Consider the following 16,300-nt stretch of genomic DNA (forward strand, 5'->3'; position numbering starts at 1 on the left):
TGGAAGGAAAGGTGGCCAAATGAGGAATTGCCTTTGGGGGTGACCAGTGAAATATACCTGCTGGAGCGTGTGCTACGGATGGGTGCTGCTATGGTGACCAGTGAGCTGAGATAAGGCGGGGCTTTCCCCCAAAAAGACTTATAGATGACCTGGAGCCAGTGGGTTTGGCGACAAATATGAAGCGAAGGCCAGCCAACGAGAGCATACAGGTCGCAGTGGTGGGTAGTAGTGGTGGGCTTTGGTGACAAAACGGATGGCACTGTGATAGACTGCATACAATTTGCTGAGTAGTGTTAGAGGCTATTTTGTAAATGATGTCGCCGAAGTCAAGGATCGGTAGATTAGTCAGTTTTACGAGGTTATGTTTGGCGGCATGAGTGAAGGATGCTTTTTTGTGAAATGGGAAGCCGATTTTAGATTTAATTTTGGATTAGAGATGCTTAATGTGAGTCTGGAAGGAGAGTTTACATTCTAACCAGACACCTAGGTATTTGTAGTTGTCCACACATTGTAAGTCAGAACTGTCCAGAGTAGTGATGCTAGACGGGCGGGCAGGGATCGGTTGAAGAGCATGCATTTAGTTTTACTTGCATTTAAGAGCAGTTGGAGGCCACGGAAGGAGATTTGCTAAATGACTAACATGTAAATGTATGACCTGTCACCACAGACAGACCACAGATCATTAGAAATGCCACGCATGTCGATATAGACTGAACTATTACACACAAGCTCAGAAAGGCTGGGATCAGGGGAAGGGATGACAGCCACCGAGGTCAACAGTGGCCTTGCACTCTAATCAGAGATGGTGATGAACACACATGCAGACAGACGCTCGCTCACTCTCTCACACACAGGTGTACATAAATACAACAGCTGTCAATAGAAAGACATTCATGCACTCAACCAAGGAGAGACACTGGACATGACAACAGTTGAAGAGACATATGGTGACAGTCTAAGGACAAGAGAGGTCAAGCGCCTGACATACCCAGCAGGACCTGATCGAGAACAAGGACAGAGCTATCAATAGTCTAATCAAGGGGACTTGGTGATTGGGAACGTTTCTTGTGGACCGCCACTAACAACACTGGTCTCTGTGAAGACTATCAAAACGCCTATAGGGATGCATAACAAGAAACACCACCAGGGTTGTCTCAGAATAGGAGCGCTGTTCTAGGACCAGTTTAGCCTTTTAGGTCATAATGAATATGATTACAAGGACAGGAGGGGATCTGTTCCTAGATCAGCACGCTTTCTCTGGATACGGGCCCAGAACCCCAGCTTTGATCTCAGATCCACATGAGCTTCCATCAATTCCACTGATACCTTTTAACCAACCGACTTTATACATGATGAAACAGAACATTTGTCTCGTCCCGAAAGGCATAAATCTAGGCTGTGTCCCTATGGGCCCCAGTGAAAGGTAATGCACTGAATAGGGAACAGGGTGTCATTTGGGACGTAGCTGTATAATGCCAGGAGATGTCACTCAGGGAGGGAAAGACAGATTTATGCCGTTAGAAGCTGACTTTTTTTCCCCCAACAGGATCCGACTAGCGTTTGTACGTTTGAGTGAGAGCAGTAGGATTGAGAGAGATTACTTCTACACAGGAGAAGAGGTGAGGTAGATTATACAAAGAAATGGGGAGGTAGGGAGGGAGAGCGAGAGAGTCTTTCTGATGCTCAACAACAAATCAGTAATAAACATAGAGCCCATCAGAAGAGGTTGTTATTTGGCTTGGAAAGAGAAGAGGAGAAGAGGGGAGAAGGAGAAGAGCAGAGAAACAGGATATTGCTCTATACAATCTGCTCTCCACCTCTCCCTTGTGTCTTTTCATGCTCTCATCCTTCCTTTCCCTCAATGCCTTTTAAGAGGACGTACGCACCCACCGCTGTTGGTTGGCATCCAATGGGGACATTTCCTTCACCCATTATGGTTGTCATGGGAATATTGGTTGTTATGGGAATTATCAACTCCTCTCGCTCAAGTTGAAGACATGTAAGGGTAAATGCTAATGTTGATAGTATTCAGTGCACTGAGTGCAGACCTGGGTTGAACATTTTAAATTAGTTGTTTTCTTTGAGATATTTTAGGTGCGCTTGATTTAGCTTACCTGAAAGGACTGTTTTATTGGTTCCATTATACCAGACAAACTAAATCAAATGCTTCTAAAGTATTTTAAATAAAACATGCTATTTCTATCCTGGTTTGCACTGAACAAATACCAGTTAGACCAAGCCAAATTGATCAAATTCGGCAAGACGGTATAGTTTCTCTCTGCTGTAATGAGTTGCCATGGGATTTACTGCTGTTGATGAGATACTGTATAATTCCATTTCCCCAACCGGTATCTTTGGGGAGTCAACAACAGTGACACCGTCTTCCACTCCTCCTCACACATATTATTCTCAGCAATGAGATATATAAATATCCAAAGGACAATCTGGAGAATAACTAAAGTGACGTGACTATGTTTCAACTCTCAGACAATGATGGATGAGAACAATCACAATGTGAGGAGAACAGTGAGTGAGTGAGTGTGTGTATGTGTGTGTGCAGCACATTGATAGGTTGAAACGTTGATTGCTTGTATCTGTTGGTAACAGAGTTGATGAGCCTGACTGGAGCGTCTGACAGTCTAATACATATTGTTCACATCTGGACCAACTCCGAGTCTGTCCATAAAGTGATTGATTGACGTGCTTTGGTGAGACAACAGACTAACCGAACTCTGAGTGAGTGAGTGAGTGGGTGAGTGAGTGAGTGAGTGAGTGAGCGAGAGAGCCTCAGATGCATACACAATGACTTAGCTTCCTCCAATTTCTCACATTGGAATATTGCACTTTCGCTTGCACAAATGCAAAAACACACACACCATGTTATGTGGAAATGGCAATCTGCTGACTAATAAACCATGTGGAAATTGGAGACGCATCATAAAGTGCCTAGAATCAGGTCAAATCTGGACACATTATGCATCTAGCATTATTCGTAATAACAAGGGCTTGAAACCAGAAACCAGTTCTAACCTCTCTGCAGAAACATTGCCCAGCAACCATAGTTGAGACTAAATATGAAGTAGAAGAGCCCACCCCTCACACTCCCTCACTCTTCATCTTTTCATTCGCTGTCACATGAGTAGTTTGATAACCTATTTCATAAAGGAAAATTAATTATACGAACGACAATCATTGAAATGTTGTCTTTCCTATTGAAAATGTGCCAGGCAGCTGCAGCAGCCACTGCCTCTCTTTCTCGTCAATAACAGATTTGTGTATGTTCCTCTTAATAAACGGAGTATGCAGATTATATAAGAAATTAATGAATAAAATAAATAAATAAAAACACAATGAATGAACTGCATCAATCAGTATCCCTCTCTTATGTAAGCAAACCAAAACACTCCTGGGAGCGTATGCCTGTTCCTAAACCAATAGAAAATAGGAGCTGAAACAAGCTTACATAACCACAACAAAAATCTACCAACATTTAAATGCATGTTGGACATTAATCAACATTCTGCTCTTAAAGAGGCAGAACACAGAGTATACCAAACATTAGGAACACCTTCCTAATATTGAGTTGCACCATCCTGGACATGAACCCAGCCCTGACCCTGGAGAGGTAACAGTTACATAATGGAGGGATAAAGGGAGAGTCAGGGAGGTAGGAAAGACAAAAAAGGAAAATATAGAATGGGGAGAGGGTGATACAGAGAGAGAGAGTGAGTTGTTGATACCCACATAGCTGAACAACTAGTTCAATATACATCTGCGTGATCAACTAAAACCCCCAGTGTCTACAGCTACACCTTGATGAGACATGTTATCCCTGTCCAGAAACAACCCGAGCTATGAGGAAGAACACAGTTCCACCCAATGAACCAATGAAGTCAGGAGACAGCACAGGAGTTGAATAATAACAGCATTTATTATTCATAATAATGGAAAAACAATTGATATTGGTGTCAGTTCCACCACCTATAAAACATTCCACCTCAGTCAGCCCTATACAACATGCTTACATCTACCTTTCAAGTGTTTTGACAATTGGTGGGCAATCTTACCCTGCAGGGTCCAGTGTGGGTCCAGACCATGAAGCGTATCCATCATCAATCATCTAATTGCTTACAACTATTTGCTGCTCTCAGATTCACAAACATGTAAGATACGGTTTAGGCCAATAGAGTCAATGATCAACTCAGGCTTTTCTTTTTTAAAGCAGCAGCAGCAGCAGAGTATAGTCCCTCCTATTAGAAGCATTGAAGCAGCCCACCTAATGGGTTCAGCTGAAAACATAAGGCCATTACTCTGCAGGAAGTTGTCAGGGTTCAAGTTTTGTGTCAAGTCGAAGGCAACAAAGGAGGTAAAGATCAGCTGGATTAAACCAGCCATGATGAACAATAGTCCAATAAAGTTAATCACTTCGACTTCAGACGGATTCCTCTTGATGCAGTTAGTGCACTTTGATCTGTAGAGGAAGAATATCAGCCCTAAAAATAATATCAGCCCGAGCATAAAGGAGAAGGAGGAGAAGGATAAAATCAGTTTCCTTCTGTACTGCAGAAGGTCTAACATTCCTAAAGCACATGCCCAGGTCACCATGGAGATTATCCATCCTATGACCCCCGTGGTGATGGCCGCGACCTCTGTTCCACTTGTATACAGAGTTCTGCTAAGTATGGCCCCTCCAATCAGGAGAAAGGCTGCAGCCCCCCAGCCGAAGTAGAGCGCTCCCCCCAGTTCCCTCTTCTCTCCGGTCAACTCATTGGAGGAGTTGCTGAGGATTGCCCTGGCCTTCCAGGAGACAGGAATGAGGATGAGAAATCCGGCCAGGATGAAGAATATTCCTGATATAATGATCAACTTAATGTAGTTGGTGGTCTTGTGCCCAACCATGGAGACCATGACTCCCAGAATCCCCAGGATAATAGCCATGATGGTCATGGCTCTGGTGGCCTGCAGGTTGGAGCTCCATGCGGAGCTTGGCATGGAGTCGTAGACCTCACACTGAATGTGGCTCGTGCTCCTTTTCACACAGCTCATCCACAGGCCGTCCCAGACCTCCTCCGTGGTGACAAAGTTAGCTGCTGTGAAGGTTGTCTCCATCCAGGTGGGGAGTGCACACACTACAATGGTGGTGATTAATCCTATGACTCCCAGGACGATGCCCACAATCTCCATGCCCATCGACATACTGGGTCCCTGGGTACATTTCTCTACACCTGCCCTTCCTGGAGGTACAAGGATGTGACTCAACAAAGACATTTCAAAACCGCAGAGATGTTGAACTTCCAGAGATCCTGGAGCTATGACAGCTTAAGTCTTTACAAAGTTCAAGAACAACAGATTATTTCACTCTGAAGTTTGTTGCTGAGGTCTTCTGTAAGATAAGACAACTGAGCCACTCAGTAGACCTCTATATAACCGCTCAATTATGTGATGTCGTCATGGAAACATAACCTATCACTACAGATTTGGGTCAGTATGTGGTTGTGGTTGAACTAGTGCAATGTACAGCTGTCTTCCTGGTCTATTTAAAAGTTACTGTTACATAGGAAAGTATTTCCACCAGTATGTTTTACCAAAATGTCAGATTAGTGTTTGTGTGTGTGCATGCATGCGTGCATGTTTGTTTGTCTGCGTGTGTATGTGTCTGTGAGGTGTTTTTTATTATACATATCCCTCCCTGAAAAAGCTATCGGATACACAATGCAAATTGCTACGAACGCCATTGAACTGTGAGATGAAGAAAGCATCAGATGTCCATTTCACCAGGTCTCTGGGAGCTCAACTGAAAACATTTCAATAGCAGAAGTCTAAAGTAATTTACGCCCACAAACACACACTATGGGACCAGACACACACCTCCCATTCAGAGCCGCTGACCATGACCTGCTAACGGGAGGCTGAGAAATCATTTACGGGGTCATGATCCAGGCACTCCAGAGGCCAGAGCAATCAAGCACAGAGCAATCTCCTGGTCTGTGTCCGACATGGCACCCGATACCCTACATAGAGCACTACCCTACATAGAGCACTACCCTACATAGAGCACTACCCTACATAGACCACTACCCTACATAGAGCACTACCCTACATAGAGCACTACCCTACATAGAGCACTACCCTACATAGACCACTACCCTACATAGACCACTACCCTACATAGACCACTACCCTACATAGAGCACTACCCTACATAGAGCACTACCCTACATAAAGCACTACCCTACATAGACCACTACCCTACATAGAGCACTACCCTACATAGAGCACTACCCTACATAGAGCACTACCTTTAACCAGAGCCCTATGGGCAAAAGCAGTGTACTGTGTAGGGAATAGGGTGGCATTTGGGATGCAGACCCGGCCCTTTCAGCCAATCGCAGCAAGGTAAACAGTTCTATGCCTGCTATATCTAGGTTCATCCAGTATGAGAATCAACAAAAGCCACAACTGTGACCATTTTATAAGAAATAGTGAAACATAGAAATATAATTACTTGAATATCAGTTGTATTCATTTAATTTCTTTGGTGTGAATCGTAAAGGTTTTACACGCTGGATGAATCTAGTTGATGCTCCCTGCTGTAGAGGTACTGTTGTACTGTAACAAGAGGCCATGCAGAGGGGAGCCAGGGAGAACCTTGAGGGTAATAATGACAAAGGATTTGAAATATAATGGCAATGAAATACATTTGATTTAATAGGATTGAATGGGAAGGTTTTATGGTGTGAATCACAAAGCTTTTACAAGCTGGATGAGATCCAGTAGAGGAACGGTTTACCAAGAGGCCATGCAGAGGAGAGCCAGGGAGAACCTTGAGGGTGAAAACGTAATCACGAGGGTCTCACAGCGCAGCAACACAATTAAATAACCAATCAATATGACATGAGCAGACCAGGCAGTAAGCCTTTGTGTTAGGAGTTCAGAGCCGCTGTGGCTAGTCAGATAATGCTACAGCATGTGTGTGACCACTCTAAAGGAAAGATTTAAGGGCTATAGCTTGCACTAGCCTTGAGTCTATAGGGTCTGCAGTTAAACGTACTGAAAAGAGATGAACAAAAGCAGTGCAGTAGCATTACATCAAGAAGCAATACAGAAATACAATGAAGGAGAAACCAACCAGGAACAACACACACGTGCACACATACACGCCAACAGATACACACCACAGGAGGTTGGTGGCACCTTAATTGGGGAGGACGGGCTCGTGGTAATGGCTGGAACAGTATAGGTGGAATGGTATCAAATACTTCAAACATATCGCTTCATTCCAGCCATTATTATCAGCCGTCCTCCCCTCAGCAGCCTCCACTGACACAAACGCAAACAACCCCCCCCCCCTCCCCCCAGACTCATTGGAAATTAAATTCCAGAACCCAGACTCATTCCTAGATGTATTTCTCTCTGCCCATGGGGGGGCCGTGGATTTGGCACAGGAGAGGAGATGCCAATCAGCAGGGGACGGTTCCTAAATGAAAGCATGTCAAACTAATTTAAGAATCGATAGGTCTTCCAGAGAGAGACTGGTATCCACAGAGGAAACACTTCCAGCCTCAGGGCTTAAAGACACAGGAGAAGCTCTGTTCTGGAAAACATCTATTCAAAAGTTCAGCCAGGAATGGACCCATTTTATATACAAATATGAGGTATGAAGGACATTGATGGAATGTTACCCTTTTTATAGAAACGTGTGTGTCCATGTATTATCCATCCCCACTCACCCTGAAGTCGATGCCCACAGTAGAGATGAAGCTTCCTGCCAGGAAAGCTCCGTCTTTGAAGCGCACCAGCAGACAGGTCTTCCCCACCCCGGAGTCTCCCACCAGCATCACCTACAGCACAGCAAGAGGGACAAACTGAATGAAAGGGTTTTTTAAACACACATCCCACAAAGCTGCACAAAGGAAAGTTAAACAGTAAGTGAACATTCCCTTTGTCTCAATGTAACAAGGACAAACTGAACATGACAGGTTCCAGCACACTTCCCCAGAGAGACAAAACAGTTCAATAGTCTTTCAGCACAACCCCCAATCTCCTCCCTCATAACGTCCCTGGTCACAACATATTGGTGTGTTCCAGCCGCGTTGTCCCAGCCGCGTTGTCCCAGCCGCGTTGTCCCAGCCGCGTTGTCCCAGCCGCGTTGTCCCAGCCGCGTTGTCCCAGCCGCGTTGTTCCAGCCAAGTTTTTACAGACGCGTTGTTCCAGCCGAGTTGTTCCAGCCAAGTTTTTACAGACGCGTTGTTCCAGCCAAGTTGTTCCAGCCGAGTTTTTACAGACGCGTTGTTCCAGCCGAGTTGTTCCACCCAAGTTTTTACAGACGCGTTGTTCCAGCCAAGTTGTTCCAGCCGAGTTTTTACAGACGCGTTGTTCCAGCCGAGTTGCTCCAGCCGAGTTTTTACAGACGTGTTGTTCCAGCCGAGTTGTTCCACCCAAGTTTTTACAGACGCGTTGTTCCAGCCGAGTTGTTCCAGCCGAGTTGTTCCACCCAAGTTTTTACAGACGCGTTGTTCCAGCCAAGTTGTTCCAGCCGAGTTTTTACAGACGCGTTGTTCCAGCCGAGTTGCTCCAGCCGAGTTTTTACAGACGCGTTGTTCCAGCCGAGTTGCTCCAGCCGAGTTTTTACAGACGCGTTGTTCCAGCCAAGTTGTTCCAGCCGAGTTTTTACAGACGCGTTGTTCCAGCCGAGTTGCTCCAGCCGAGTTTTTACAGACGCGTTGTTCCAGCCGAGTTGTTCCACCCAAGTTTTTACAGACGCGTTGTTCCAGCCGAGTTGTTCCAGCCGAGTTGTTCCAGCCGAGTTGTTCCAGCCGCGTTGTTCCAGCCGAGTTGTTCCAGCCGAGTTGTTCCAGCCATACTCCAGGTTAAGAATCACTGCTGTACACAATGGCTATGTTCACTACAGGAGATATCAGACCTCTAGCCAACCATTATAACTCCATTCACTTATGTGACATTGGGTCAGTCTCTTAATACAGGTAAACATCAGGAACACAAGTGGCCATAAGGAAGTCACCTAGACATTATTGCACATCTGGTCATTTGTTTTGTTCAGCATTATTATTAGATTCTCATTAAACCTTATGATAAATGGATTAAAACGCTCTCGACATGTTGGTGTTTGGCCAGTAGAGATGAGTGTGACTGGGCATCTGGAAATTTGGTTCTGCTCTTAATTTTGGTCAGATAGCAATACTGAATTATGTGCCTGTGCGTGTGAGTGAGTGTCCTGCTGCACACATTCCCCTCTTTCTGGGGCCTAATGACATTAAAGAGTTGATGTGTTTAGTGTAATCAGTAGAGATGCAGTAGAGATCTAGCCAGGTAAGGTCAGGTTGATAAAATCTCAGTGGCATCTTCATTCCTCTAATCTTCTCTCCTGTTCCCACATCCTCTCTTATCCTTATCTACCCCTCTTCTCTCTTCCCCTCTCACCTCCTCCTCTGTTCTTCCATCCTCTCTTATCCTTAACTACCCCTCTTCTCTCTTCCCCTCTCATCTCCTCCTCTGTTCGTCCATCCTCTCTTATCCTTAACTACCCCTCTTCTCTCTTCCCCTCTCATCTCCTCTGTTCTTCCATCCTCTCTTATCCTTAACTACCCCTCTTCTCTCTTCCCCTCTCACCTCCTCCTCTGTTCTTCCATCCTCTCTTATCCTTAACTACCCCTCTTCTCTCTTCCCCTCTCACCTCCTCCTCTGTTCTTCCATCCTCTCTTATCCTTAACTACCCCTCTTCTCTCTTCCCCTCTCACCTCCTCCTCTGTTCTTCCATCCTCTCTTATCCTTAACTACCCCTCTTCTCTCTTCCCCTCTCACCTCCTCCTCTGTTCTTCCATCCTCTCTTATCCTTAACTACCCCTCTTCTCTCTTCCCCTCTCACCTCCTCCTCTGTTCTTCCATCCTCTCTTATCCTTAACTACCCCTCTTCTCTCTTCCCCTCTCACCTCCTCCACTGTTCTTCCATCCTCTCTTATCCTTAACTACCCCTCTTCTCTCTTCCCCTCTCACCTCCTCCTCTGTTCGTCCATCCTCTCTTATCCTTAACTACCCCTCTTCTCTCTTCCCCTCTCATCTCCTCCTCTGTTCTTTCATCCTCTCTTATCCTTAACTACCCCTCTTCTCTCTTCCCCTCTCACCTCCTCCTCTGTTCTTCCATCCTCTCTTATCCTTAACTACCCCTCTTCTCTCTTCCCCTCTCACCTCCTCCTCTGTTCTTCCATCCTCTCTTATCCTTAACTACCCCTCTTCTCTCTTCCCCTCTCACCTCCTCCTCTGTTCTTCCATCCTCTCTTATCCTTAACTACCCCTCTTCTCTCTTCCCCTCTCACCTCCTCCTCTGTTCTTCCATCCTCTCTTATCCTTAACTACCCCTCTTCTCTCTTCCCCTCTCACCTCCTCCTCTGTTCTTCCATCCTCTCTTATCCTTAACTACCCCTCTTCTCTCTTCCCCTCTCACCTCCTCCTCTGTTCTTCCATCCTCTCTTATCCTTAACTACCCCTCTTCTCTCTTCCCCTCTCATCTCCTCCTCTGTTCTTCCATCCTCTCTTATCCTTAACTACCCCTCTTCTCTCTTCCCCTCTCATCTCCTCCTCTGTTCTTCCATCCTCTCCTGTCTTTTACTCTCTGTCTCCCTCTTAAAACAGCAGTATTTTAAACAGACCCAGGCAGAGTGAATAGAGCAGGAAGTGAAGTACCCTGTTTTTCCTCTGTTAATCATCTCCCAGACTATGCGCTGCTCTACAGAGTGTACGGTGAGTGACATATGGCAGCTGCCTCAGCACAGATCAGCTGTAATAAACCAGGCTCTCACAGGCCGCCAGCCCCCGCACACAGCGGATCCAGTGGCGCACCGCAAATCAAACCCTTTTGTAGGGTGCAGGCTACATCTCATTCCTGGCCCAGTAAACTGACTGGAAAACGCTGTGGTTTCGCTCTCAGTGTCTATGAGCAGAGTTTCCCTCAGCACACAGCAAACTCAACTTCTCTCTGATGTTTGAGTCAGTGACTCGAAGGAAGAACATTGGTGTTAGGAGTTTTTTCCCCCACACTGGTTTTAGCCGTTGTTTCAACTGATATTTCACTCAAAAACTGAATGCATCTTCATCATAGAGCACTTTCAGTACAGAGCAAAAACTATCTTGTGACATGCACATTGTTTTGGGAATGTATTAACAGTGGAATAATGAACTAAATATCTAAATATAGTTTAAGTGAAGTGATCTTTTAAGGCTCTTGTTTTTGGGCTTGAATGATGAAATGAACAGCCTCCAGTTGGCATAATGCTTGTGAGCTCAACTGAGGTGAGCAATGTATGAAATGCTACAAATGAGCTCCACTGTGCGAGTATTTCTGGGTAATAGTCTCAAGGGTGCCAAATTGAATGACATTTTGTAAATCTGCAACTCTCTCCAGGGGTTGGGTTGTTGCTCTAGGTCTATCCTTTTCAAGAGCTGACACATTTCTAACTGACTAAAACAAAGAAGGGTTGTGTGGTTGCGAGGCCGGTTGGACATTCCTGCAGTCAGCATGCTCCCTCAAAACTGAACAAAAATATTAAAACGCAACAATTTCAATGAGTTACAGTTCATATAAGGAAATCAGTCAATTGAAATACATTTCATTAGGCCCTAATCGAATTGGGCCACAGTGTCTCCTGACCCCTCCTGGCTCAGCCTCCAGTATTTATGCTGCAGCAGTTTATGTGTCGGGGGGCTAGGGTCAGTCTGTTATATCTGGAGTACTTCTCCTGTCTTATCCGGTGTCCTGTGTGAATTTAAGTATGCTCTCTAATTCTCTCCTTCTCGCTTTCTTTCTCTCTCTCTCAGAGGACCTGAGCCCTAGGACCATGCCTCAGGACTACCTGGCATGATGATTCCTTGCTGTCCTCAGTCCACCTGGCCGTGCTGCTGCTCCAGTTTCAACTGTTCTGCCTGCGGCTATGTTTCCCTGACCTGTTCACCGGACGTGCTACCTGTCCCAGACTTGCTGTTTTCAACTCTCTAGAGACAGCAGGAGTGGTAGAGATACTCTTAATGATCGGCTATGAAAAGCCAACTGACATTTACTCCTGAGGTGCCGACTTGCTGCCCCCTTGACAACTACTGTGATTATTATTATTTGACCATGCTGGTCATTTATGAACATTTGAACATCTTGGCCATGTTCTGTTATAATCCCCACCCGGCACAGCCAGAAGAGGACTGGCCACCCCTCATAGCCTGGTTCCTCTCTAGGTTTCTTCCTAGGTTTTGGCCTTTCTAGGGAGTTTTTCCTAGCCAACGTGCTTCTACACCTGCATTGCTTGCTGTTTGGGGTTTTAGGCTGGATTTCTGTACAGCACTTTGAGATATCAGCTGATGTACGAAGGGCTATATAAATCAATTTGATTTTATCTATGGATTTCACATGACTGGGAATACAGATATGCATCTGTTGGTCAAAGCTACCTTCAAAATAAGGTAGGGGCATGGATCAGAAAACCAGTCAGTATCTGGTGTGACCACCATTTGCCTCGTGCAGCACAACACATCTCCTTTGCATAGAGTTGATCAGGCTGTTGATTGTGGAATGTTGTTTCACTCCTCTTCAATGGCTGTGCGAAATTGCTGGATATTGGGAGGAACTGAAACACGCTGTCGTACACATCGATCCAGGGCATCCCAAACATGCTCAATGGGTGACATGTCTGATGAGTATGCAGGCCATGGAAGAAATGGGACAATTTCAGTCTTCCAGGAATTGTGTACAGATTCATTTGACATGGGGCCATGCATTATCAAGCTAAAACATGAGGTGATGGCGGCGGATGACTGGTACAACAATGAGCCTCAGGATCATCACTGTATCTCTGTGCGTTCAAATTGCCATGGATAAAATGCAATTGTTCTTGTTGTCTGTAGTTTATGCCTGCCCATACCATAACCCCACCATGGGACACTGTTCACAAAGTTGACCTAATATTGCCCCCAGCACAAGGTGCACCTGTGTAATGAACATGCTGTTTAATCAGTTTATTGATATGCCACAACAGTCAGGCGGACGGATTATCTTGGCAAAGGCGAAATGCTCACTAACAGGGATCTTTCAATTCAGCTCATGAAACATGAGACCAACACTTTACATGTTGCATTTATATTTGGTTCAGTATATCCTCACTCTTAATGGAGCAACAGGAGTATGTCAGAGAAATAGACTACCATTCAGACAGCTTAACTAACAGTGACTCATCAACAGGATGGGGATTGGTAAGAAACCATGTTGGCTCTTCCTAATAACCACTGCTTCCCTTTGTTTAATCAGTTGGCTCTTCCTAATAATCAGTCACTTCAAAGACAGACGGGCACATCACCGGGCACATCACCGGAGGGACAGCCAGAAGGAAGACAGTTTGGCAACACATCTCACCATTTTTAGGGAAATGGCGAGAGAGGAGAGGAAAAGGATAAGAAAGGAGAGAAGAGAGAGAGAGATGAGGTAAGGAAGAGAGAACTTTGAAGCAGTGGCAGGATGAATTGACAGCCATCACAACCTGTTGATTAGCCTTAAGACGACACGGCTTCACCAGTACAATAGAGAATACATTATGAGATGTGTTGGCTCTTGGTCCCATATGTGACCTTCTTTGCTTGCTGAGGTGCTATTGATTGTCTTTAGTGACACAGCTGTGGCAGAGGAAATAGCTCAGTTTGATGAATGAGTGTTTTGTGGTCTTGTAAAACACCCCAGGCTTGACAAGGTGAACACAAAAGGTCACTGTGGTGATTAAAGTTATACACAACATAATGTTTACATCCCATTAGTCCTTTCAAACATGTAGGATAACCTAGGTCTTGGCCTACTTGCTTGATGCACATTCACACATTACATTTATTATCTGTAGCCCATCAACCTGCCATGTGTAGCCCATCAACCTGTCATGTGTAGCCCATCAACCTGTCATGTGTAGCCCATCAACCTGCCATGTGTAGCCCATCAACCTGTCATGTGTAGCCCATCAACCTGTCATGTGTAGCCCATCAACCTGCCATGTGTAGCCCATCAACCTGTCATGTGTAGCCCATCAACCTGTCATGTGTAGCCCATCAACCTGTCATGTGTAGCCCATCAACCTGTCATGTGTAGCCCATCAACCTGTCATGTGTAGCCCATCAACCTGTCATGTGTAGCCCATCAACCTGTCATGTGTAGCCCATCAACCTGCCATGTGTAGCCCATCAACCTGTCATGTGTAGCCCATCAACCTGTCATGTGTAGCCCATCAACCTGCCATGTGTAGCCCAACAACCTGCCATGTGTAGCCCAACAACCTGCCATGTGTAGCCCATCAACCTGTCATGTGTAGCCCATCAACCTGTCATGTGTAGCCCATCAACCTGTCATGTGTAGCTCATCAACCTGCCATGTGTAGCCCAACAACCTGCCATGTGTAGCCCATCAACCTGTCATGTGTAGCCCATCAACCTGTCATCGGTAGCCCATCATCAACCTGTCATGTGTAGCCCATCAACCTGTCATGTGTAGCCCATCAACCAGTCATGTGTAGCCCATCAACCAGTCATGTGTAGCCCATCAACCTGTCATGTGTAGCCCATCAACCTGTCATGTGTAGCCCATCATCAACATGTCATGTGTAGCCCATCAACCTGTCATGTGTAGCTCATCAACCTGTCATGTGTAGCCCATCAACCAGTCATGTGTAGCCCATCAACCAGTCATGTGTAGCCCATCAACCTGTCATGTGTAGCCCATCAACCTGTCATGTGTAGCCCATCATCAACATGTCATGTGTAGCCCATCAACCAGTCATGTGTAGCCCATCAACCTGTCATCGGTAGCCCATCAACCTGTCATGTGTAGCCCATCAACCGGTCATGTGTAGCCCATCAACCTGTCATGTGTAGCCCATCAACCTGTCATGTGTAGCCCATCATCAACATGTCATGTGTAGCCCATCAACCAGTCATGTGTAGCCCATCAACCTGTCATCGGTAGTCCATCAACCTGTCATGTGTAGCCCATCAACCTGTCATGTGTAGCCCATCATCAACCTGCCATGTGTAGCCCATCATCAACCTGTCATGTGTAGCCCATCAACCTGTCATCGGTAGCCACTATATATGTTGTTGAATAATAATAGCCTAACAAACTAGCAATTTACTGAGATAAAATAATAAAGTGACCTACTGTTATTGTTTACAAATAATGGCTATCATAGCATAATGCTCAGGTGCATTTACCTTGAATGCGATGTCATAAAACTCGCTGCTGTTGCTGAGTGAGGGTCTGCTCGGATGAACCATACCATTCGCCTGCACCACGCTCCCCGTCCCTGCGGTGCTCTTCCCAGTTTCCCCCTTCTGGTTTCCGGTGGGGATGCCTGTCGTCGGGCTGCTGTTGGCGTTTTTGCCCTTACCCGCCTTTTTGCGGGACATTGTTTTCACTCCAAACAGTTTATAGTTGAGAAAGTGTGAGGTCTGAGAGAGTGGCGCGAAATATTTGAGGGCTCGCGCACGATAAACAAGATTAATTATTGTTTTTTGTTTTAGAAGTTGTGCAGTGGGACTGAAATAAAAAACATCTTCTCCGGTTTCACCTGCACGTTGAAATCATGGCTAGCGACACTTTTCTCATGTCACGATACAACGAGTGAACGGGTCGAATTGCGTCTTCTCTCTGTAGAGCAGAAACCACACTGCTAGGCTACCTCCTGAAACACAGGTGAACTGCGCTCTTGTCCTTGTTCCGGTCCCTCCTGCTTTTGCATTGCCAATGATGAGACTGGGATTTCAGAAGCCTTTTTTTCCAATAGCCACAGGCAGCCGGGGTCTCAAGCAACGCACTAACAAACTCCACCTTTTGAGCGTCTGCGGTGAGCCAGAAGATAAGCGAAGTTTTGAGCGCTGCGGACAACATTTCGCGGGCTGCTTGTAGGGAATTCTGAAACACTTTCAAAGGAACACTGCGTTTTAACAGCCATTCAGCACCATGGAAAGCGCCCGCTGCCCTTTCAAATAAATCCACCGGATATCTGGAAAGTGGAGCAATGCTGAGCTGTTTAGGCTAAAACAGTATCCGTTTCTGAAAACAAACAATTATTATTAATTATCTTTCAAACTCATAGTTTTTCCTGGTATGCGCCCGTTAAGTGGCCAATTGTTGTTATGAGTCAGTAAAGTAGACCTACCAGTTCTTGGGATGACAAGAGTAATAATTTTAAAATGTTCATCAAGAACCAATCAGTTAACTATGCACACATGTCCTTATGCCAGTGAGTGAACAATCATTATTGTTCTT

At 45.6% G+C, this 16,300-nt stretch overlaps 1 protein-coding gene across 1 annotated transcript in view; it reads right to left on the reverse strand.

Moving 5' to 3' along the window:
* LOC110486976 (ras-related protein Rab-26) overlaps positions 1 to 15,936 on the reverse strand; it is a 101,409-nt gene extending 85,473 nt beyond the window's left edge. The window contains exons 1-2 of the mRNA XM_036941791.1: positions 15,244 to 15,936; positions 7,731 to 7,841 (exon numbers count right to left, since the gene is read on the reverse strand). Of these exons, the coding sequence (XP_036797686.1) occupies positions 7,731 to 7,841; positions 15,244 to 15,438 (306 nt within the window). The 5' untranslated portion in view covers positions 15,439 to 15,936. The remainder of the gene's footprint in view (positions 1 to 7,730; positions 7,842 to 15,243) is intronic.
* Positions 15,937 to 16,300: the final 364 nt, after the last annotated feature.

This window comes from Oncorhynchus mykiss, chromosome 13 (genome assembly GCF_013265735.2).
Source record: "Oncorhynchus mykiss isolate Arlee chromosome 13, USDA_OmykA_1.1, whole genome shotgun sequence".
Classification (NCBI taxonomy): Eukaryota; Metazoa; Chordata; class Actinopteri; order Salmoniformes; family Salmonidae; genus Oncorhynchus; species Oncorhynchus mykiss.